At 48.1% G+C, this 22,665-nt stretch overlaps 1 protein-coding gene across 7 annotated transcripts in view; it reads right to left on the bottom strand.

Annotated features, from left to right (window-relative positions):
* Positions 1–538: 538 nt before the first annotated feature.
* ARSG (arylsulfatase G) overlaps positions 539–22,665 on the bottom strand; it is an 85,919-nt gene continuing 63,792 nt past the window's right edge. For 6 of the 7 annotated variants that reach the window (XM_032797148.2, XM_075071888.1, XM_075071885.1 and 3 more), the window contains 4 exons: positions 21,364–21,472; positions 12,131–12,251; positions 2,458–2,548; positions 539–933 (listed from right to left, as the gene is read on the bottom strand). In XM_032797148.2, the coding sequence (XP_032653039.1) occupies positions 635–933; positions 2,458–2,548; positions 12,131–12,251; positions 21,364–21,472 (620 nt within the window). In that variant the 3' untranslated portion in view covers positions 539–634. Of the gene's footprint in view, positions 934–2,457; positions 2,549–11,499; positions 11,594–12,130; positions 12,252–21,363; positions 21,473–22,665 lie in introns of those variants that run through there. The other variant, XR_004376048.2, reaches the window with a different exon arrangement.

Here is a 22,665-nt window from a genome sequence, read left to right as displayed (position 1 = left end):
CCATCTGTGCTCCCCTGGGCTCATCCTCTCTCCTCACATCCCATCCCCCCAAGTCCCCTTCAAGGCCAGTTTCAGATCACAGAGAGGCAAGTGACATGCAGGTTCATCTTTTGCAGCAATTCTCCACGGTACAGGCAGGGGGCAATACCATAGACAAGGGCTTTGACCCAAGAACCGCCTCTGTCACCTGGTGAGCCCACAAAGAGCATTCCCCCTTCTTCCTCCCTGCCCCCCCAACCACAATCTAGATCAGTGGTTCTCAAGCTGCGGGCTGTTTGCAGCCCATTCAGAACAGAGCTATGGTCGATGTGACACCCATACAGGCCATTCCGGTAGTGTTGGATGTGGCCCACAGTGGTAAATCGTGTGAGAACTACAGATCTAGATCTAACAGCTCTTTATGCAGGAGCAGAGAAGGTGATCTTCTCAGAACACTCCACTCACAGTGTCTCAACATGGCTATGCTGTTCTAAACACTGCAAAGAGAGCCATGTCTGCTGTCCGTGCCGACGGCAGCTACACACTGATATGCTAGTCCTTCGAGCTGGTCTAGACAGCATCAGCTTTATTTGCATACAGCACAGCTAGAATGGCACAGACTGTCCTGATAGCTGATTCAGTGTGAAATGATTGTCTACGGCTCCCTGTTACCGCTAGAGCAGCAAGCCTGACATCGGCAAACTGTGTGCTGTGGATTGCAGCAGGGCACTGCCGCTGGCTCATGAGAGTAATCAGCTGTTGAGACGTTGTCTGTTGCAATATCCTGAAGAAAGTCTGTCAAAGCCCTGGTTATCACAGGTAGCACAGCCCGATACTCGCCAGCCTCCACATCCAGAGGCACCTGCTCCTGAACGTCTTGATCCAGGTTAAAAATGAGCGGTGGCTGGTGATGCTCCTCCAGCCCAACACTTCCATCACAGGCTTTCGCCCCGCCTGGAATGGAAACCCAGAGAAAAACTCTGAAGTCCCCTGGCAGCCATCCCTGCTGCAGCGTCATTAGTTTCTAGCAGACGTAGCAGCCTGAACACAGCAGGTACTTCTGTTACCAAGGCGTGCCAAGGTCCTAGGCTAACCGATATAACTATGGCAAATGAGTTACTCACAAGCAAAGGAGATCAGTGAGTTTCTAGTGTAGGTCTAACCTCTTATACCTACAGTTGCTACCACATTGCTGGACATGGCTTAACAACCTAGCAGCAGACAGAAAAGCTTTCGAGTTCTACATGGATTATTCCAGTGATAGGCTAAGGAACGTCCTGCCTAGTAACATTTACTGTGCAGTGGTACTGTATCGGAAACATCTGTAAAAGTGGCTGTCTGCTCTTCAGGAATCGCACCGCAGGAAGGACAGGGAGCTACGTTATATGAAGTGACAGTCCTAGGGCTTGCTGTGATCTCTGGCAAACGGTACTAGCATGACAACCATCGGTAATTATAGCTCAGAAACCCTGTACTGCACTGGAGACTGCAGCTGTGGTTAAAACCCTCCAGCAAGGTTGTGCCTTGGTTTGCATGGGCTGACCCGAGTTTGACCCAGTTATGAAATTATAGCTCTTGCAAGCTCTACAGGCAAGGGGAGGATAGGAAGGCATCTTGTGGGCTGTTCTAAAAGGGAATTGAGACACAAAGGGCAACACAGAGACACAAGAATAGCTACAAGAAGGCTAAGTGAACCGAAGGTTAAAAATAAAGGAAACAAGATGAAGAGGAAAGTGAGCAGGTCCAGTGCTGCTGGTAAGCAGAGACTCTGGCAGGGAAGGCACCTGCTCTGTAGGGGCTACATACTACATCGGAGATGCCTCAGAAAAAGCCACATGCTGTGAATAGGAGCAGTGGAATTGTGTGCAGTTCTGAAGTTGGGGTGAGGGTCCCATTTTAATATCCACCCTCTGAGGTTAATGGAACCTAAGCATGTCCAGAGGGCTGCAGAGAAGCATGTCATTCCTCTTGCTGTCCTCTCACATCAGAATCCTTCCTCTGTAACTTTTGTTGAAGTGCTCCCCAGCTTTGTTTCCAGAGGTCACCACTATCAGTTATTGTGACCATCAGAGGTGCTGTGGCTAAAGCCCTCGTTCAGGTCCTGACTCAAAAAAGCACTGCAGCATATTCCTACCTTTAAGCACATGGCTTGCCTCCCTGAAGCCATGTGCCTAGGTGCCTTGCTGAATCTGGGGCTGAGAAAGGAAGCTGCTGTCAGCACCTTCTCTGGGAGGCATCCTCAGCTTTGGAATTCACACTCCCCTTGGTCTGACGCTGCCCTGAAGGTCACCAACTCTGGGCCACAAAGCCTGCAGGGGGAGGGACCCGTGGCTGGGGCAAGGATTTGATTCATTTTCTGGTTTGCGGGAGGCTCCTGGATCTGCTTGTTTGTACCAATCTGCCTGGATTTTTAAATCTCTCCCCCAGACACCCAGGCCTTTGGATAAGGGGCTTTTTCTAAATTCAAACAGACTATACCTGTAGTGTAAAATGCCTTATATTGAGCCAGCCGTAGAGCTTTTATCTCTCCGGCCTTTCCAGCTGCTCCGCTATTGGGGTGAAACAACGTCTAAAGGAAGAAAAGAAGGCAACAAGTTAGGGGACACCAGGTAAGATTTTATCTGTTCCTGCCCTGAGCTCTGACCAGCCCCAGAGGAGACCAAGCTGTGCTTGCAGAGGCAGCTATTCTGCTTTCCCACCAGATTACAAGTCTTGAGGACCAGGCATGCTTTGGAAGCAACATTCTGCTATGGAAAAGTAAGAGCCATTGATGTTTCTTTGCTTCGATCCCCTGGTGACAGAGTAGGGCTTGCATACGTCATGCCGTGAGAGATCTGCTTGCCAAGGTAAGACACTGGGTCTGGTTCCTTAGACGTTTTTATTCGCCCTTTCTCACCTTTTCTCTTATATCCTGTTCCCTGAGGTAGGGCCCTTGGAGTCCATTTCCTTCCCTGATGAATAGCCGACGGGCACTAATTGTGCACTAGAGATCTGATCAACTATTGTGCCTGTTTCTAACAATCACTCTTGTTTTCACATCTCGCCATTAACAGGGTGTCAATGCTAGAATGAATATGACTAGCCAGAATGTAGCAGCTCCTTGCAAGGGTTGTTAACACCCTTCTGTTGCTTTAGGCGATGACACAACACTAAAGACTTACTCTGAGCTTGTCTGTGTTCCAACAACACCAGTGAAGCTGGACCCGATCGAAGCTGCAACTCAATGGGGCAACCTGCGCCCACTGCATTATTCCTGCTTGGCTTAAAAAATGATCAGCTTTAACAACGACCTCATTCTGTCCCTGCCTCAATACAGCTGCTAGTTTTCAATACAGCCCTACAGAATCTGCCCTGGTTTCACACCACAAAAGTTAACTACTCTGAGTTTTCTACGCTGATACCAGCCCCATTACATGAACTGGACTATCCAATACCAAGGCCTTTCAGAGAGGAGCGGCAAAACATTTGGGGCTAGCGAATGGAATGTGTTTAGCAAACACGAGCTCATGTTCTACTGTAACTTTTCCTGTGAACTCTCTCCAGCATGACGCTATGAGAACAAGGAGCATTCTGGTCCTTCCTGCTATTATTACAGCTCAGCTAGTGGCAGGGACATCTAAGAGACCTTTACAGCTCTGTGGGGCCAGCAACCAAGCCCCAAGTTCATAATGACTTTATGTCTCTTGTGAAGCAGAGACTGTACTCTGAGCTCACGCCCTGGAACAGCACAGTTCATTGCCACTGAGTCACTCATTCCACTGTAAGAAAGTCTCCCTTCACAAACACAGAGACACATTAAGGGGAGTTAAGGTGACAAGGAGTGGGAGGGGGGATGGGGTGGATTATGTCTAGTTCAATCTTTGACACCCTGAATCCATACGGGATGATCCCCTGGAGGCAAAATAAAATGACAGGGCCAAGTGAACTTGATGGACCAGTCTGTCAGATAATCTCTGGCTGGAACCCCGCAGTCCCAGAGGGGGATGAATCACAAGAGGTTTCCTCCCTGGGAAGGAGTTGAAGTGATTCATAAAGTTTCCGTTGGGCTAAAAATTAGAAACATCTGCTGGAGATGGAGGCAGCCGTCATGCCAAGTTTAGCAGCAATGTTCACAGCTGATCAGTGAGATGATTACTGAACAGGTGTTCCCACTGTCACCAGACTGTACAACACAGCAGTGGGAGGGAACTAGCACTCTCAGGCTAGTGTGGGCGGGCAGCACAGACCCCATATTCAAACTAAAAATTAACCTTGAGAACATTTTTCAGAGATTGACTACTATATTTCCCCCCCCAGAGGAAAAGCAGGATCTTAACATTTTCATATGTAGGTTCCAGGTGGAGAATATATAACAGAGCCTGGGTCTGACGGGTAGCATCTACTCAGTGTGTTTAACTCCCTTTGACTCGACATCTGGTCTTCTCTTTGCAAAAGCCCTTGTTGTCCCAGCTTGATGCGCTTTTGCAGAGCGAGAAGCCATCCTAGAGGTTCACAGAGCTATAACATACCACCTAGGCATCTGCCCTTGTGTCCCAAAAAAGGGAAAGGAACCCACATAGTGGCATTTTGAGAAGACATTGTCAATGGGGATCTTCTTCAAACAACATGCTTTACAGCTGGTGTGTCATTCTCAGGGCAGGTAGCAGTGAGGTAGACTAGCTGCCTCTTTTTTACTACCTATAGCTGAGAAGTTTGCACATACTGGAGCTCAAAGCAGGCAGGCCTGATTTCATGTCCTATAGGACTCCCATGCAGATGGTATACTCTGCCCATATCTGGCACCTTTCAGGCAAAGATCTCAAAGTGTCTGACAAACAATTACTGATGACATTTTACAAATAAGAAACTGAGGCACAGTGAGGCTAAGCAGCCTCCCAAGATCACACCGTGACTCAGCAGCAGAAAAGACCTACCCCCATAAATCCCTGAGCAGCCAGACCCTGCTGGCTGGAAAAGGTTCAGGTAGGTGGGAAGGGGAAAACAAGAGCAGTGCAGTGAAGCTAGCCTCCAGCACAGGCTCCTGCTATCCTAGCAGCTTGGTTGGTGTCATCACAGAACCGACACAAAAGCAACAATCTCCTCAGAGATGCAGGGGGGAGTGTAAATGCTCATAGGATCTAGCATCCTTCCATCCCACTGCTCTCTGAGCAGCCTCAGGAGCTGGGGTTACCATGACCTCTAAGTATTTCTGTGGCCCTCGTCGCCATGGTATCCTGCCTGGCTGGGTACCATTATTGGAGCCTTTATATTAAACTGCCTACGAGTGCTCCAAATCCTTTCTGGTGGAGGCAATCCCTGGTTCTGCTAAGCCGCCCTTGGAATGCTGTTACCAGGAGAGCTTCAGCGCTGAGGCTCTGGAATGCTGATTAATGCTGGTCTTTTGCAGGCCCCAGCCTGTCTGAAGAAAAGACCAAGAGGGGGGAGACAGAAAAATATGTTGTTGAAGTGCTGCTATTTCAGTAGAATACGATGGAAACAAATAACAGCCCCTCAGGAGGAGCCAATCAGCACTCCGAGCCTTCGCCTCAGGACAGCGAAATGCTGTTTCTCATCTACTTTGCCCTTTCTTCTTTCCCAACCAAAGGGAACATTCTTTACCCAAGGCCATCCCTTCAGGGACAGGATCTGGATTCCACAAGGCAGTAAGTGTACAGTGCACTCTCCTAATAGTGCTGTGTAGAGTACAGCCCTCAGCACAGACATAAACAGCAGCGTAGACAGCTTAGGAGAGTGCCGGAACCTTAGGGTATGTACCTGGGTACGTATCTGACACGGTTCTCTACACACCCAAGCAGCGCTCCCCCATCTACACTGCTATTTTTAGCAGTGCAGTGTCCCGCTGCCAGAGCCTTTTCCCACCCCAGGGAAAGGCTCCAGCAACAGGGAAAGGTTCTGGCAGGGTAGAGGCAGTGGGGAAAAGCTCCAGCAGCTCCCCACTGCCAGAGCCTTTCACCGCTGCCATAGCCTTTCACGGACACAGGTAGCCTGCTTTTCACTCTGATGTGTAGCTCCACACCCTACCTGCCACTGCCCGTGGTGTAGACGTACCTTCAGAGTGCCGCTTCTAGGCCTGGCACCTGGGCTACACCTAAAATGTAGGTCAACTCAGCTATTGTGTTAGGGAGTGTGAAAAACCCACACCCCAAAGCACCATAGTTATGCTGTCCTTCCCCTCAGTGTAGATGCAGCTACATTCTTCTGTCAAGCTAGCTACCATCACTCAGGGAAAAACCACTTCCGTCATAAGCGGTAAGCTAAGCTATGGGTTTATGCCAGTCCCTGCAGTATAGACATGGGCCTATTGACAGCAGATGGCTGGGTCAGGCCCATATCATCCTTGGAGTATCTTAGTGTCTCTAAAAATTCAACCCCTCTCTTCCTATCAGACATGATCAGTGCTTGAGCTTCCACCTGCTCCTCTTCACTATTGAAATTATGTGTCCAGCCATGCAAGAGGGAGGGGAAGAAAACTTCACCCAAGAAAATCAGAGGGTTAAAAAAAAATCTCCAGATACAATTAAATGCTTTTTACTGTATAACTAATCTGTCAAACTCACTGCTACAAGATGTGGAAAGAGCTTTGGAGCATCAGATATTTGAACAGAATTAGATATTAGACCAACTTCAAATGTAGAAAGGATATAAACCCTCATGCTTCAGGCTATAAGCCAGCCAATAACTGCTTGAGGCCGGGAAGGAAATCCCCCATGACGATAGTCTTGCATATCTGTTTCTTACGAAGGTTCTACTCCTTCTTCTGAAGCACCTGGTTGAACACTGTCAGAGACGGGATACTGGACTGGTTGAACCATTGATCTGATCAGATATGGCGTTTGTCTAACATTTGGCTGGCCTTTATTCAAAGAACCCTATGTATATGAAAAATGTGGAGGATCCACACCAACCTGCAATCAAAAGAGAATCTAGCAATGGCTTCAAGTTATTCTCTGTTTCTTAGACTCCCCAAGACAACATGACTGAATTCAAATGTACGTTATTCTCCCACCCACAGTAATCGTTCCAACTGGCATTTGTGTTTAAGTCCTGTTCACTTCCCCAATGGAGCACTTCTTTCCGAAATCACTTTGATGGCTGTTGAATTTATGGACCCTGATTCCTATTCCCATTTTATGAACTGTCATCTTTTTTGATGCCCTGGGATTTTACATCCATGTGTTCTCTATCCAGGAAAAAGCCAGATAAATGAATACAGCCACTACTAATGAAGGAATAATGTGGTTTACACAAAAAATGCCAAGTTTTGGTGGGAAATTTTATAAACCGTTGGTTTGCGTTGTTTTCATAAACATTTCCTGTACATTTTCCACCAACCCCCTAGTTTTTCAACAACTTTTCACTTTTCAAAACTGTTTATGGGACTGTTTTTTGGTTTAAAAAAAACAACAGGTTTGGAGTTCTGAAAAATTTAATCAAAAATATTTTTTTCCTGTAAAAACTTCCATGTACACGAGGTCACTGTACACTGCTTTGTTAGCACGAACGAGCCTTGAAGTGGGAGTTAATAATACATTCATACCCACCATTAAGGCCCCCTTTAAAGTAGCTGGACAGCCTAAACTGGCCTTAGGGCTTGTCTTCATGGTGGAATAATGCGCTGTACAGGGGTGTAATTTCTAAAGCACACTAACCTAGAGCATTAATTGTTCCATGTTGATCCTGCCAGTGTGAACTAAAGGTTCCCTAGCATGCTTAATGTAGCGCTCTTCCAAAGAGCATTATGTTAAAGTGCACTAGCAGGGTCTACATGGACTAATTAATGTGCAACATGTTAGTGTGTTTTAGACATCACACCTCTGTCAGCACGTTACCCCCGTGTGCAGACAATCCCTTAAGCATAAATGAGAATCAAGCCCTGTGGGTCTCCTTACACGCTTAAAATTAGGTCTTGCCTACACACAAAAGTCGCACTGATTTAACTATAGCAGTGGCATGAAAGTGGTGCACTGACTAGCATGTATGCCGTCACATCAGTAGAAGGGTGCCATATACCAGTATGGCTTATTCCTATGCAGGAAGAGGAATAAGCTGTACCAGTATATGGCCTTGTCTACACTTGAAACATTTGCCGGTATTGTTATACTCAGGATAACCATCTCTAAAAGTAAGGTAACTCCCCTCTCTTCATTTACCAATATATGTCTATGCCTGTATCTGTAATTTTCTCGCCATGCATCTGTAGAAGTGGGTTTTTTACCCACAAAAGCTTATGCCCAAATAAATCTGTTAGTCTTTAAGGTGCCACCAGACTCCTCCTTGTTCTCATCTCTAAAACATCCATTACAATTCTTACTGCACAGGTAAATTGCTTATCTCAACTGAAGCCCTCTGGTGAATGGCTCTAGTCTAGAGAATTGCAAAGCTTTACTACTAGGTATGTCACATAGCTAGTGATTCTTGACTTTATTATTTAAAAAAAAGCTGATGATTTTAAGTTTGAACTAAACTACTTAGTATGTTTCTATTACTGAGCGGGCAGCAGGAACGTTCCTTTGACATTAATCTACTGGAAAAAGCCTATTTCCCTGATACTTTTATCTACGATACATTTCATATGATTTGTTTTTATTGCGAACAAACTTTATTCAAAACAGGACCTGGCTGCAGTTCCAGAGCCCGCATAGGTGGCACTACTAGTGAATATAGGTGCTGTTGGAGTGGAAAGCAAAGGCTATCTAAGTGAGATCATGCGAGGAGATGTACATACACTGCAGTCAGCAAACTGCCTCCCAAATAAACACAACCACCTCAATCAGCTGCCAGAAGTGTGCATAAACCAGATGCTAGGAAAGGAACTGGTTCAGAGAGGATTTGTGTCAAGGAAAAGCCTGTAACATCAAAGGCAGTTTTGCTATCACTAGCTCACAAGTACAAGATAAAAGGGAGTAGATTCTCACTGCAAAGTACTTGGCTATATGCACTCAGCAGGGAGGTACAGCAGAAACACAATCAGCTCCCCAGCATGAGTGCATTGAGAGGCACAAGGCCAAGTGATTGCTGACCCATGGATGTGCCCTTATTAGAATATAATACACAAGCTCCAAGGTGCTGGATTGCTCTGACAGACTCGCCTATTTCTCCCTCCGCAAGGCGAAGCACACACCAGACCAAATGTGTCAAGTTGGCGGGAACAACTCAAGTCCCAGCTGGCTAAAGGATGGAGAGCCAGGCAACTTCAAACACATCTGGTTTGGACTGTGGTTCAGGAGTGAACCAGGGTCTCGCTTGCAGACAGAGAACACACTGGATATGGCACCAGCCTTCCCTGCTTACAAAAGGCAGGGAGCTCAGCCCAAAACTGGCTGAAAGGTTGCCCTTGTCCTAGAAATAGCAGGCTACTGTTTGCCCCACATTTAACCAATCAGTTTCCTAAACCCAGGGAGGGTCTGGCCCTGACAAGGTTAATTCACTCCTTATGATCCTCCAGGGAGAATTACAAAGCCTGCTCACCGTTAAGGGAGTGCTCAAAAGACACAAGCTGATCATTTGAAAGGCCACATAGCCAAGGCCTTCCGTCTCCGTGGGGATGTTTACAACAGGGCAGGACAAAGCACAGCAAAATGCAGCATCGGGGCCAGCCCTGTGCGGGCAGGGAAAGGAGCTGAAAACACAACAGTTTCCCATCCCATCCCAATTTCCTGTTCTGAATAGCTAGGAGTCTGCCGGCTTTCTCAGGAACACAAGTGGTTTGACTTGAGGCAGGAGTGTGTTATTAATCAGTGAGTAACCACAGACAGGGCACATCAGAGCTCTAGTGGTGGTAAATTGGAGACAACAGGCAAACTAAATTAGTACCCAATGCAACCTTTCAATATTTGTTGCTATTATGACAATCTAGGGTTTAAGGTCAAAATGTAACTTATTCCTTTGGGTATCAACATTCCCTGGCAGTTCTCTGTAGCACTGCCTAGCAGCCTGCAGGCCCAGTGCTGCTGCTCTGTATTATCCCCAAGCCAGCACCACACTCTCTGTTACCCTGCTGTCCCTAGCACTGCACTCTCTGTTGTCCTGCAGCACTGCTACCCTAAGCCAGCACTACATTTTCTATTGCCTTGCAGTCTCTGGTTCCCCTGGCCCACTATGGACTGCCCATCTACCATTTCTTCTCTGTGACCTGCCCGCAGCCTCTTACGCCCCCTTCAATTTCCTCTCCACACTTTTGGAAATTCCCATGATGAAACATGGCAGCTCTGCTAGCAGATCTCCAAGCCCATGCCCATCTATCATGGCTATTGTATTTCTCTGGAATTGCCTGGAGGCTTTCAGCCACTGCTGGGCGAAGAACCACTCACGATGGTTAATTCCCTGGCTATTGCTTAAGTACTGGACATGCTCTACTAACTGTAGCGTTTCACAGTGGCCCATCACTACAAATTCATAATAAGGTCCATCACAACTCACACAGCCAAATGGGCTTTTGCCATATCTCCCCCACCTCTGTTGTTTATCTTAGGATTCAACAAAGGGTTCCATAAAAAATAATAAATACCAATCACGCAATGGACTCAGAGAGCAAATCCAAAATCCCTACCGGGAGCCAGATTGAGAAGCTCCCAGCAGGGCAGACTTTCAAAACAAAGAGCAAGATTTTAGATGTGGGATGCTCATTAAAGGCCACTGGAGTCCTGCAGCCAAAATCTTGTGTAAGGCTCAGAAATGGCTGTCCTGCTAACTGCATTTCTCATGCATTAGGGAGCTGTGAGAAGGTCCTATTGTCATGTGGATTGAAAGCTGCAGGATATGGGACTGGCTGCCCTACTTACAAATTGATAATGGGCACGTTGTTCAAGCCAGGGCTCAGAACAAACAGAAGCTTAATCATGACCCTGTTTGTCAAATCAAGACAGACACGCTACTGGTTTCAAGTGCCTGGGATTTTTGTTTCTCTCTAATTCTGGTGCTACAGCGACCCAAATACCACATGGGATGGCGTTCCTGTCACTGTATCTCAGCTATGAAATGCACAGGGGAAAAGATCTGACAGGTCAACTACCAAGCATAAAAGGAATGGGGCAAGGGCCAAGTTCTGGTTCTCGGATACTCACAGACAGGTCCCAATGACTCCAGTGACACATGGAGCCAGGTGAGTGCTGTCCAGCAAGGCAGAGGCACTTTAGCTCGTAATGCCATATTGATGGGCCACACGCTACCGCTAACCAAGCTGCTCAGGGTACAAATCAAGCTTTAACTACTCTTTTTAAAAAATCTTTTCTATCTTGCCCTGTCCTGCCCCGCCCCACCTCACCTCTGCCTTGAGATCCAGTCTGTTACATTCTGGCCAAGCTGGGAAATGCCAGAGGAGCCCACAGAAATGTGCAGTTCCAAATCTGGTAAGGTTAATTTGTAACTGCCATTTTGCTGCTAACGGAGTGTGGTCCAGTCGGTAGTCAGGCTTGGGAGCCAGGAAACCTGGCTTCTCTTTCTGGCTTCTCCACTGATGCACTGTGTGACTTCAAGCAAGTCCACTATCGCCTCCCATGCTGGTCTATCTTGTCTACTTACATGATAAGCCCTTGGGGACAGCGACTGTATCTCACTGTGTGTCTGTGTAGTGCCTGGAATCTCAGCCGAGACCTCTCGGTGCTACCATTGAGTACTACAATAAAATCAACCATCACACATTCTTCTCCAACCCATCTACCAGCTCCTGGCAATCTCAGCAGTGCCCAGAAGAGACCACCCTGTTTTAAGTGAAGAGGCAGCTCAGATCCCAGGCTAGCTTAGCTTCAGATCTCTCTTGAATGATGCCAAGTAATGTTGGGTAGTTGATAAAATGGAGTCCTGTCATGTGATGTCAGACCTGAGACCCATCAGAGCCAATTTATGTAAGACCTCAAAATGAGCTGGGACGAGAGTCTGGGCGATAGGAAATGAACAGGAGATTCATTATGCTAACTAGCCCTCTGCACCCACTGCCCCCAGCCAGTCAAACCACACCCCTAAGGAAGCTGTGTCCCACCATTCTACCAGTGCATGCCTACATGACACAGTGGTTAAAGTGGCGTCCGTCTGTCTACAGCAGCATTCCCGCTGTGACTGCACCTGGTAATGCTCGCATGCACAAGGAACAATTAACCCTCACTGAAGTGGTGTTTGTAACTCCCCCTGCAGCTGAAGAGAGTCCACTACATACCTTGTGTCCCTGGTGTGACTGCCCAAAGAGAATCTCAGACACATCTGAACCATCAAAGCGCCTGTTGGAAGGCAGGCTTGCCTTTGCCAGGGACACCAAGGTGGGGAAAATGTCCGTGGTGCTGGAGCAGAGAGGAAGCTTTCATTAAAACATGAAATTAAAATCATTAAAATCCCATCCACACCCCTGAGCTTGGAGCAAAAGCAGTTGAGCCTGTCCCCAGTGAGCCCGTCACAGGCCTAACAGTAATGTCGGGGCCCTCTGGGCCTGGATGCTGGGGGAGCGCTGGAGTTCAATCCTGCCGCTTATCGAAGCTAATGGCACTTGTGAGTAAGGGCACCTATCCAAGAAGCCTGCCAGAATCCCTAGCCTCGGCGTATTTAATGAAAGAGCCCTGGTAACATGAGGCATAGCTTGCTGTGGGCATGCTCTGTACAGGAGACGCAATTGCCTTATATCCCATACTGATTAGCATATTTTTAGGATAGTGAGTACATGTGCATGAGAAAAGCCAGCACGTCTTACACAAATCAACCTGCCAAAGGACACAATAGCTGGAAAGAGCTCAAAGGCCTGTGCCCCCCAGCGACAGGACACGCTGGACAACTTCACTACTGAAATATGGGAGAATGGGTCAAAATGGGCTTTGCCCAGCACAACGGGGCTGGAGCTGCTAGGGAACATAGCTTCTCCAGAGGCACTTACTGGGCTTCCTCATCTCTGTACAGTCTAAGCACCGCACTAACCTCAATCAATTTGTCCACACTTCACTCAAGTGACGGAGACTCATGGTCGCACAGAGCATCTGTGGCAGAGATGCTCCCTGGGGCAGGGAGGGTCTTTTTGTCCTGTGTTTGTACAGTACTTAGATGCTACCACAGGATGCATGATAATCAGGTGGGATTTGAACCCCAATTCTCCTAAGTGCCAGGCCGTGCCCTAACTCCTAGTTCATCCCCTCTGCTGGCACGGCTGAGCATTTCCTGCCAGAAAGGAACACAGAAGCACACAGAGGAATCCTTTGGGCCTCCAGGTTCTCAGATACCTGGGAGTCCACATCAAAGAGGAAGCTGGCCAGAGATACTGCAGTTGCGGCAGGGCCACATAACCCTTTATGAAGTCCCCCCGGAAGGTGCCAAGTTACCCTCTGAAGGGAAAGTGCTAACTCAGTCACTTTTCACTCCAGTCACAGCAGATCCTGTAACCTAGGAACATGTGGTCTCACTTATGCATCGCATACCGGAGCCATAGAAACCAGACTGGAAAATGAGAGCAGTGCTGTTTTGTACACTTATACCGAAAAGCCATCAGCATTTCCACTATCATCCTCTCTTTTCGGGGGTTTACAGCTCAGCCACAAAATACTGCTCTGGGCTAATTCTTGGTTACTCCATGTACTAAGCTCCTGCTAAGGGTGTGGCACACAAAGAGGAACAGGCATCCTGACATCCAGGAGCTGCAACATATAGATCCATAAGGCCAAGAACGGGAAGGGCGCGAGTTTCTGCCTGCTGTTTGTAGACTGCAGCCAACTTTTAACGTGCTGATTGTACATGAACATGGTCTGATGGACTGAGCATGGGACTGGGACCAGGAACTCCTGAGCTCTTGGCTCTGCTACTGACTTCTTGTGCAGCCTTGGGGAAGTCACTTACACTTTCCAGGCCAAATTCACCACTGTCATAAGCAGGCACAACTCCAGTGAGATCAGAGGCAAATCCAGCTCTCTGCATCTCTGTTCCTCCTCATCTAACCCTCACTTTCTGTAGCTCTGTTTCCCTTCTAATCCTCCTAGTTGTTGGCACAAATATGAATGCACTCCCACAAGGGCCACGTATGATTCCTAGGTCCTCTGGAGTGGACAGCCACCATAGCTGCCAGGGAGCATGAGCATCAGGCAATCTAGGATGGTCAAAACAAGCTACGCACTGACTTTGGGGACAGATGTGTCCTCCCAGGGCAGCCCCCAGTCCCTTATAAAGGAAACAGGATGTCAATATGGATCAGTGACATTCCCCACAAATCCCTGGACCACGTGCACAAGGAGAGGAGAAACATTTCATGTTAAAAAGCACTTCAAGATCTGCAGAATAAAACAAACAGGTAAGAACTCAGCAGTGTTCACGACCTGCTTCGGTAAGAAACCCCGGGGCTTGGGGTTTTAAAGAGGGCTAAAGGAGTTAGACACTTAACTCCCATTGACTTTCCATGGTAGCTGGGAGTTTGGGACCCTATGAAAACTGTAGCCTGTGTTCCTTTGACTCTGAAACCTCTCACAAGTAGCTTTGAGCAGGCCCCTTATGCTAGGCTCCCTGAAGAGTTACAACAAGGCTGCGAGTGTCAGGGCACAGGGCTTCCATCGCTGGCATGAACTACCAGTGTGGATCAGCAATTGAAAGGGAGGCGCTTTCATCAGCAAGTTCTCCTCTTAGGGTTTATTCTTGAGGCGTTAAAAGAGGTTGGATACAAGAACAGATAACTCCCAGCCCTGGAGCAGCAGCCTGGGAAATCCCCTGCATGCCTAAGACACCTGAACAGGATGGTAACTGAACAGGATGCTTGCTGGAAATCCAGAAAGGTCTCTGTCCCAGTCACAGCACTTACAGACATATGATGGAATTTGCCAGCGTGGAAGAGTTCCTTCAGCCTCCTGGACGTCCAGGCAGCTGGGCTGAGCCAGGTGGGTAACACCTCTGCTTTAGGAAGTAAACATTAGCGGGGGGCAGGTTCCGCTGATCAGACACAAGCCCCACTGGCAGGAGCTCCAAGTTCTGCTGCTGACTCCGTGCGATCTCAGGTAACTAGCTTAACCTGCATCTTAGCTTATCAGGCCTGAGGAAGGCAAAACAACCCTACAACATCCCTGTCTCACAGAGGCACTGAGAGGTGGATTACTACTATTGTGCTTTGGGCTGGAGCAGAAGTGCCATGCCAAGCCGCAGTAAGAGTGCCAGGTATTCGGGGCCCAGGCCTGAACTTCTGACTCAACCAACACTCCCACGGAGGTCAAGGAGCACGACTGGACATAATGGGAGTTTTGCCTGAGTGAGCACTTCTGGCCTGGGCCCATCGGTACTATCCCAGTTGTGTGAGTTGGAAGCAGAGGAACTTGAAGCTCCTATTTCTCCGGCTGCTAAGAGACCAAGCGGCCAAACAACGCCGAGGAGAGCAGAAAGGCAGGCTCAGTCTAATGCCCTCTCCTAGAGGCTGGCTGATGGGTGAGGCAAGTGAGGAGGCTGTTAAATAAGTCAGGCTCCAAACAGAGAACACTCAGGCCTCATCGCCGGGGGAATCCCACCCAGGCCAACAAGATTTCATCAACCTAGCAACAATTGCTAGGGGAGGTGGGGTTCTTACACCAACGGAAAACCCCTTTCCATCACTGCACGGGGTCACAATGCTGTAGCTACGCTGCCACAACGCCCGTAGTGTAGACATGGCCTATGGCTCCCACTGAGCCAACCTTGAGGCTGCCACCTGCCTGCAGCTCCCCTATGGGCCAGATGAGCTGCACCTCTCAGGATCTGGCTCTTAGCATTACCTCTTAGAACAATTTCAAACCGTTATGCCAAAAATAGGTTGGAAACAGCAGCCAGGCTGGTGGAAAAGATCAGAGACTCAGTGTTGGAAAGGGATTGTGTAAGGGAAGAAAAGAGGGATATGTGAGAGGGGCACATCAGACCCATTGGCCATGCTAGAAACAACTACATTTCACCCAGTCACAGCTCCTAACCATGGTCCCAATTCTGCTAAGGGACCTTCATGGCCTCCCAGGCAGATGCCTTTGCAGGATGATTTAATATTTACAAAGGAGTGGTCACAGGCCCCAATCATGCTAGGTCCTGGGCAACCTCATAAAACACTGCTCTAAAGAGTTTGCAGTCTAAACTCAGGGCTGGTGCAATCTGTCTTGAAACCACACACCCCTGGGGTTATTCCATAACACAGCCCAGGCACACCCAGTTTGGTGAGCCTTGAATGGGAGAAAAGCTTTGAGTTTGTTAACGCCCTTATTCCTATGCTCTATGTTGCATGTGACACTGTGACTCCAACTGTTGCTGTCAAACTCTTTCTCCATCCCCCTGTAAGCAGTCTCCCCTGTGACTGGCTTTTGATCATGAAGATTTCAGAGTTCTCCGGGGGAACCACGTTCCAGCATCCCCTGCAGATATGAAGTGCAGATCACAGATGTCAAGAGGTTTCATGCTGTAACAGAACCTTTGATGACAATTCATCTTTCCTGTCAATGTTCCAGGTCTTCAGCTGTAACACAAGAGCTCTTTCTTAGCCGGTATCTCAGGATTCAGAGTTCACTGACTGCTGAGCCGGGAAGACATGAGCTGGACATGCATATCAAGGGAAGAAGAGACTTCTAAGACTGCTGACAAAACTCCAGCCATGAACCAGTCCCCGGCCAGGCCAACCAGCATAAATACACTGCAAGAACTCTGCCTGGGGTCAGCTCGAGACTGAAAAGGTTAACTATTTGCACCTTAGCTCTTGTGTCAAGTTACCTTTGGTATTTTGAAGATGCCTGCAACAAATATAAGGGATGGCACCTCCTTCCCTGGAATGGCAACATCCAAAACACAAAACTCACTTCCTTGGCTAAGAATCAATGCAGCTGTTCCTGACAATTTAGTACACTGGGAACCAAATCTCTCTTGGTGAATGTGCATTTGCGACCTTCCAAGAGCTGTGTGAAGGCTAATGTGGTGCAAGAGGATGAATCTAAGAAGTAAAGCTGGGAAAACATGGCAGTACTAAAAGAGGAAGATGGTTTTGCCTACATAGCAAACACTCATAAGGAGACCTGTGGGTAAATAAAGCCATTCAAACTTTCTGCGTAGGGTCCACATTTATTTGAACAACACTGGAAGTTCTGACACTACAGGTATTTCTTCCAGCTCATTGTACGGCAAGAACCAGGATGCAATATTTTTTCAAAAAAATCAGTGAAGCAGAGCAGCAAGTAGCTCACAAGGATCCTAGATGACATCACAAGAGTAAAAGTCTCTCTCTTCAAATCCACCTCAAACCATATTTTGCTGATGATGCAATGTAAATGGCTATGCAGCAATAAAGAGCTATTAAGCAAGATGCATACCTGTCTCTGCAGAAAATACTGCAGAATAGCTTTGCTCAATCTGCAGAATTTTGCCAAGAGAGTGTGTAGTAAATGATGGTGCAGATTGCTTCTTATTCATCCCAGTGACCTTCTTCAAGGCCCTACTTTTGACTAGTGAGGAGAACGGTAAAGGCACGGCAGGCTCTACTAGTTAAATATCATTAAGCAAAACAGTTAGACACGGCACATTTCAGTGGAAACAAGCTAGAAGCTGCACGTTTGCACTGGCACACAGGAGGACAGTGTGTGTAAAAAAACACAGAGTGCATCAGCATGTTTCTGTTCAGTTCTGACTTGCTTTCCATGGCTCTGTGACCTGCTGTCCACTTTGCTCAGCACTGCTCTCCCCAGAATAGCCACACAGAGTACAGAAGCAGTGCAGGCCATTCCGAAGCTGGCCCAAGGAATCTGAAGGAGCTTCTACCGTGTAATCCATAAAGGGTCCAACCCTGCTGGGCTTATGCAAGCAAAATGCCCATATCAACATAAACGGGAGCTCTCTGCGTGTAGAGGCTGCAGGATCAGATCTTTAAGAGATTACACTCCATGTGCACCTCCAAACATCACTCCACAATGGCCTTCTGCATCACCATCGTTTGAGGGTGAGGGGCAATCTTCATCCACAGAGAGGTTTCCCAGTCGCACAAAAATGCTGCTTGGCTTCTTCCCCAATGGGAGCAAAGCCTTTACCCTGACTGCTTTAATTGGGGCTGGACATTTCACCCCATGCACCTTCCTCCTGCACTCAGATCCATCGCTCACAACTCCACAGGAATGCTCCATCTCCTCCCTGTCGGGAAGTGCTCCCAACAGCATGCAGAGTCTTTCCCAGCACCATGTAGCACCGGTTGCATTAGCAGCCCTGACGGAGAGACTGGAGCGCAGCCAAGCTAATATAAAGGCATGCCTCTTTCACAATGCAGCCAGCCGCTTGCATTTCCTGGGCTTGGCGTGTTGCGTCCTCCCTTCCTTCAGGGTGATCATTTCAAGTGGCGCCTACGCTCTCCAATGCCAGTTGGGATCACTGGAACAAGAGATGGGAAAGACCCATCCGGACGGTCCTTGGGACCATGCCCTTTCCAGGGCAGGGACAGCAATACATGGCATGCTGCATAGATGTTAGCTAATGAATCTCGGCCACACCTCTGTGCAATGAAGAAGGTTTAACAGGAGGACAAAATGGTGGTGAAGAAGGACTGTGGCCAACATTTCCAAAAGCATCCACTAATTCTGAATGCCCAGCTCGGCTGAGCTGCTTTATTCATCAGCCTGAGACACTGAGTGCCTTGTTTTCAGATGTTCAAAGCACCCATATCTCCAGTGGGAGTAACTACATCTCAGTATCAGGCCCAGGGGAGGAGAGTTAATTCCTGCACCAATCTGGGGTGGGCACAGGGACTGATGGGGAGCGTAGCTAGTGAGAACCCTATCCTGGGTCTGACAAGTGTCACCTCAGCCTGCAGCACAGGTCAGAATAGCCACAAAGGCTGGTAATTTCCACCCTGACTGCAATATGCTACACCATGCCCCCTACCCTGGGGCTCCTGCAGTCAGGAGAGAGTAAAAGTCCTGGACACAACAGCTTTGCATATACTGGGGGCTTTACAGTTGCCTGGACTGGGACTCACGAGACACCAATTCAATTCCTGGCTTTGTCACAGACTTCTTGTGTGACCTTAGGCATGTCACTTAGTCTCTCTGGGCTCAGTTTCCCCTCTGTAGAATGGGGAGAACAGCCCAGCCCTTCCTCGCAGGGGTGAGTGAGGATCATATCCATGTGCTTGGATGCCCCAGTGATGAGGGGCCCATAAGTACCTAGAGAGGCACCTAAAAGCAGAGGCCACAACTGGAAAAGACTGCCTTTGGGTGTGGGCCCAGGCCCCAGGGTAAGCCAGTGGTCATGCTGGGGCAAAAGTTCAGAGCAGCAGGCTGCACTACCTCTCTAACCTGAAAGAGGACACATTGGCAATGCAGCTGATAAGAGTGCTCGATCTCTGCCAGATTTCCTGGAGGTGGATTCCTATTGGTTTAGTGACAGCAAAGAGAAATATGCTGCAGCACTGGGAAAACAAAGATGACCTTTCTGTGAAAATATCTGGATCAGATTCTATAAGAAAGGCTGCTTCCAAAACAAGCTTTTGAGGGATCACAGGACAGGCTAGGGGAACAGGATGGAATCCATTGCTGACATGTCATGGGGAAAAAGAAATCTGGACAGTAAACAACCTGCACAGTTTTGCGTGTGAGTGTCAGGCAGAGAACCTCACAGGCAGGTCACCAGTACAGAGCCCTTCCTGATTGGTGATGACAAAGCTTATCACCCACTCATATCCGCCTGGTGGTGTCAGTCCTTAACTGACTAGGGTGTCCCGCATTCTATGAGACACAAATCAGCGGCCTTGTCGGTAGTCCAGCCAGAGACGCCTGCAAATAAAAGAGCCTGAGAAATCAAACTCTCCCATACCCCTAGGGAAAATCTCTCCTAGGGAAGGGGGAGGAGGGAGAAAGCTGGCACACTGTAGTCTCTGCTACACCTTCAGTCCCTAAGGCTCCCAATGTGCCTTAACTGGCATGAACGTCAGGTATAAAACCCCACAGCCTCGAGATAACTTGGCCCTGTACCCAATCTGTTAGACTGGCTACAAAATCCCAAGGCTCCACTTTGTTCAACATCATCCTATATATCCCCACTTTTCCTACAACTGTCCTGCCCTTTACCCCAGTGTCTGATTGACATTCACTAATGCCCATTTATTGAGATGTTGATTTACGTCACCACCATGTGCGTCACCACCGGATGTGGCCGGTGAGTGGAGTTCCCTAAAGACAAGCCATCAGCCCTTCACTTGCAACATCCTGCCTTTTATTGGTCTGTGTCACACACTTGAAGTTATTTAAACCTTTTCAGAGTTTGTTGTCTTTAAATTTCCTTGCCCAACACTGACTCCCCATCAGTGCACAGGGGATAACTGGATGCAGGCCAGGCTAGAGGCACTAGACTTGTGGAGTCCTGCAGATCTGCGGATTTAGGTCCACAGATATCTGCGGACTATGTTTGCAGATTGCGGATCAGATGCAGATACAACTCTTGCATCCGCGCAGGGCTCTGTGGATCTGGGCTCATGTCAGTCTAGTGACCGAGAACCAATAGTTCTGGGTGCCACGTTACCCCAGACTCCAGACCAGAGCAGCTGCACTGTAGTGCTGTTTGCTGCCCTCAGCATGGTCAGTGGGTTTCACAGGATAGAACATAAAGCTGGATTGCCCACCCCAGGGTTGTGCGGGACTGGAGAATTTCATCTTTAACAACAACAAAAATCTGGAACTGGGTATTTCTGAGAGCCTGCAAGTGCCCTTCAGCCCCCTCCTTCTCTAATCCAGCCACAACTGTGCGCCCTGAAACTCTGGCAGCTTCCTAGAGTTATCGCTGTCAAACCTGCTGGACTGGGTCTAATAGACGTAAAAGCAGCAGATAATCCACAGTCTCTCCCTTCACCACTCAAAGTTGCAATGCATTCGCTAACTGATGTGGGCTTTACACTCTTTCCTAGAGCACCCAGTCCTGGCTATGCCTCGCCCACCCCACGCCGGGACAGGGGACCAGGCCAGGCAAACACTTGCTCTGATCAGTTGGAGCACAGCTTTTGTGTATAATCACAATTCCTTTCTTCCCTGTAAGGGGGATTAATCCTTGGAATGTTTTACCTCAGGCTGTCCTGGCAGGGTTCACCGGGCTGGCCCTCAATAAGAGAAGGGCAAAGACTGCCACACAATACACACTTCGCTCCAGTTTTACCCACAGCCCCACCTGAGGTCAGGCAGGAACATCCCCCCGCAGGCATGCTGGCAGCGATCCTGGATTTTCCTCCACCTCCCTCTGAGCCACTGACCAAAGGCTCATCTGTCAGGACCAAGCCGACAGATCATGGTTTGCTTCCCCGTGTTTAAAGCAGAAATGCCAGCAGTTTAGCGCATGCCTTGAGAGCACATTACCCGCTTGGGAGAAAGACTACGGAAGACCCAGGCCTCCTCATGCAGGCTCCCAGTCCTGTGCTTAGACCATTAGACCTCACCTAGGGAAAACAAAAAAGTTTTGTCCTCCCACCTCAACAGTGCAGTGCTCGTCACGTTTGCAGGTATCCTGCCGGGCCAATAAGCCAGCGCTGGAACACGATGTCCCCCTTCCCAGGTTGTTTGCTTGGCTGCACTCCCACCTGGAAGACAGACAGGTATACTCACAGTGGCCCTTCTGCACAGGAGCTTTTCGTTAACCCAAACCTTTCCTGATACAAAGTAAAGGAATTATCCAGAGTCACAGATACTAAACAAATTACAAAGGAGGAGGATTGCATCAGAAATGTGAAGCTGTGTCAAGAAAAAAAAAATCCTGCAGCAAAGAGAATTCAAAGAGTAGCTTCCTTCCAGTCCCCCAGTTTCTGTAGGATGAAATTCATCCTGGGCTAGCAGCAGACCCATGCATGGCTTAATCCTGTACATTTTGAGTCTTTCCAATGTTTGGGGGTTTTAAACTTACAGCGTTCTTTTTTTAGAGAAGGAGGAGAGAGAAAAGTTAGCTGGATTTCCCACTTTTGCCCTTTTTAACAAAGATTTGGGGTTGGAAAATGGATTTGATGACCCAGAGGTCCCTCCCAGACTAGTTACTTCTCATCTGTTTTGATGAGCAATAGAAAAATCGCAGAGCTAGTTTCACAAGACATGTAGCTGGGGTAACATTATTTCCATAAGCCTTTGATGTTGTGTGAGAACCTAACACACAGAGAAATGTTTAGCTTGCGGTTACTGCTGATTTGGTTTTGTTTCTATGTGCAAGCCTCATGGGCTGGCTAGAGGGGCATGGTGTACATGTGTGTGTTTGTACAGTACCAACTGGAAACAACTCCAGTACATGAAAGCTCCACCCTCCAGATTGCTGAAGTATTCATACAAATACATATCTGCCATGCCTGCACCTTTAAACTAAATCCCTTCTGCCCACATAACAAACAATTTCCTCTACTCTTAATTACCCACTAGTTCATTTCCCAACAAACTTGGGTCTACCTCTAGCAAGGGAGGAAATATAGTCCAGTGGTTAGAGCTCTAGCCTAAATAAGTCGCCAGGACCAGATAGTATCACCCAAGAGTTCTGAAGGAACTCAAATATGAAATTGCAGAGCTAACTGTGCTTTGTAGACCAATCTATGTCTTAAATCAGCCTCTGTACCAGATTTTTAATTTGACCCTCCATAATCCACATAAAAAGAGGCCCTTGTATTTTTTAAATAAGGTTTCGCTTGTACCAAGTTACAGCTGGGTTAACTGAGACACAATAAGGTCAAGAGATTTGTATACAAACCCATAATGAGTCATAGCAGACAGCAAGAGAGAGTCAAAGGAATATTCACTA

Source organism: Chelonoidis abingdonii, chromosome 13, assembly GCF_003597395.2.
Source record: "Chelonoidis abingdonii isolate Lonesome George chromosome 13, CheloAbing_2.0, whole genome shotgun sequence".
NCBI lineage: Eukaryota > Metazoa > Chordata > Testudines > Testudinidae > Chelonoidis > Chelonoidis abingdonii.
The sequence above is the reverse complement of the archived record's forward strand: the minus strand, read 5'-3'. Positions and strand labels throughout refer to the sequence as shown.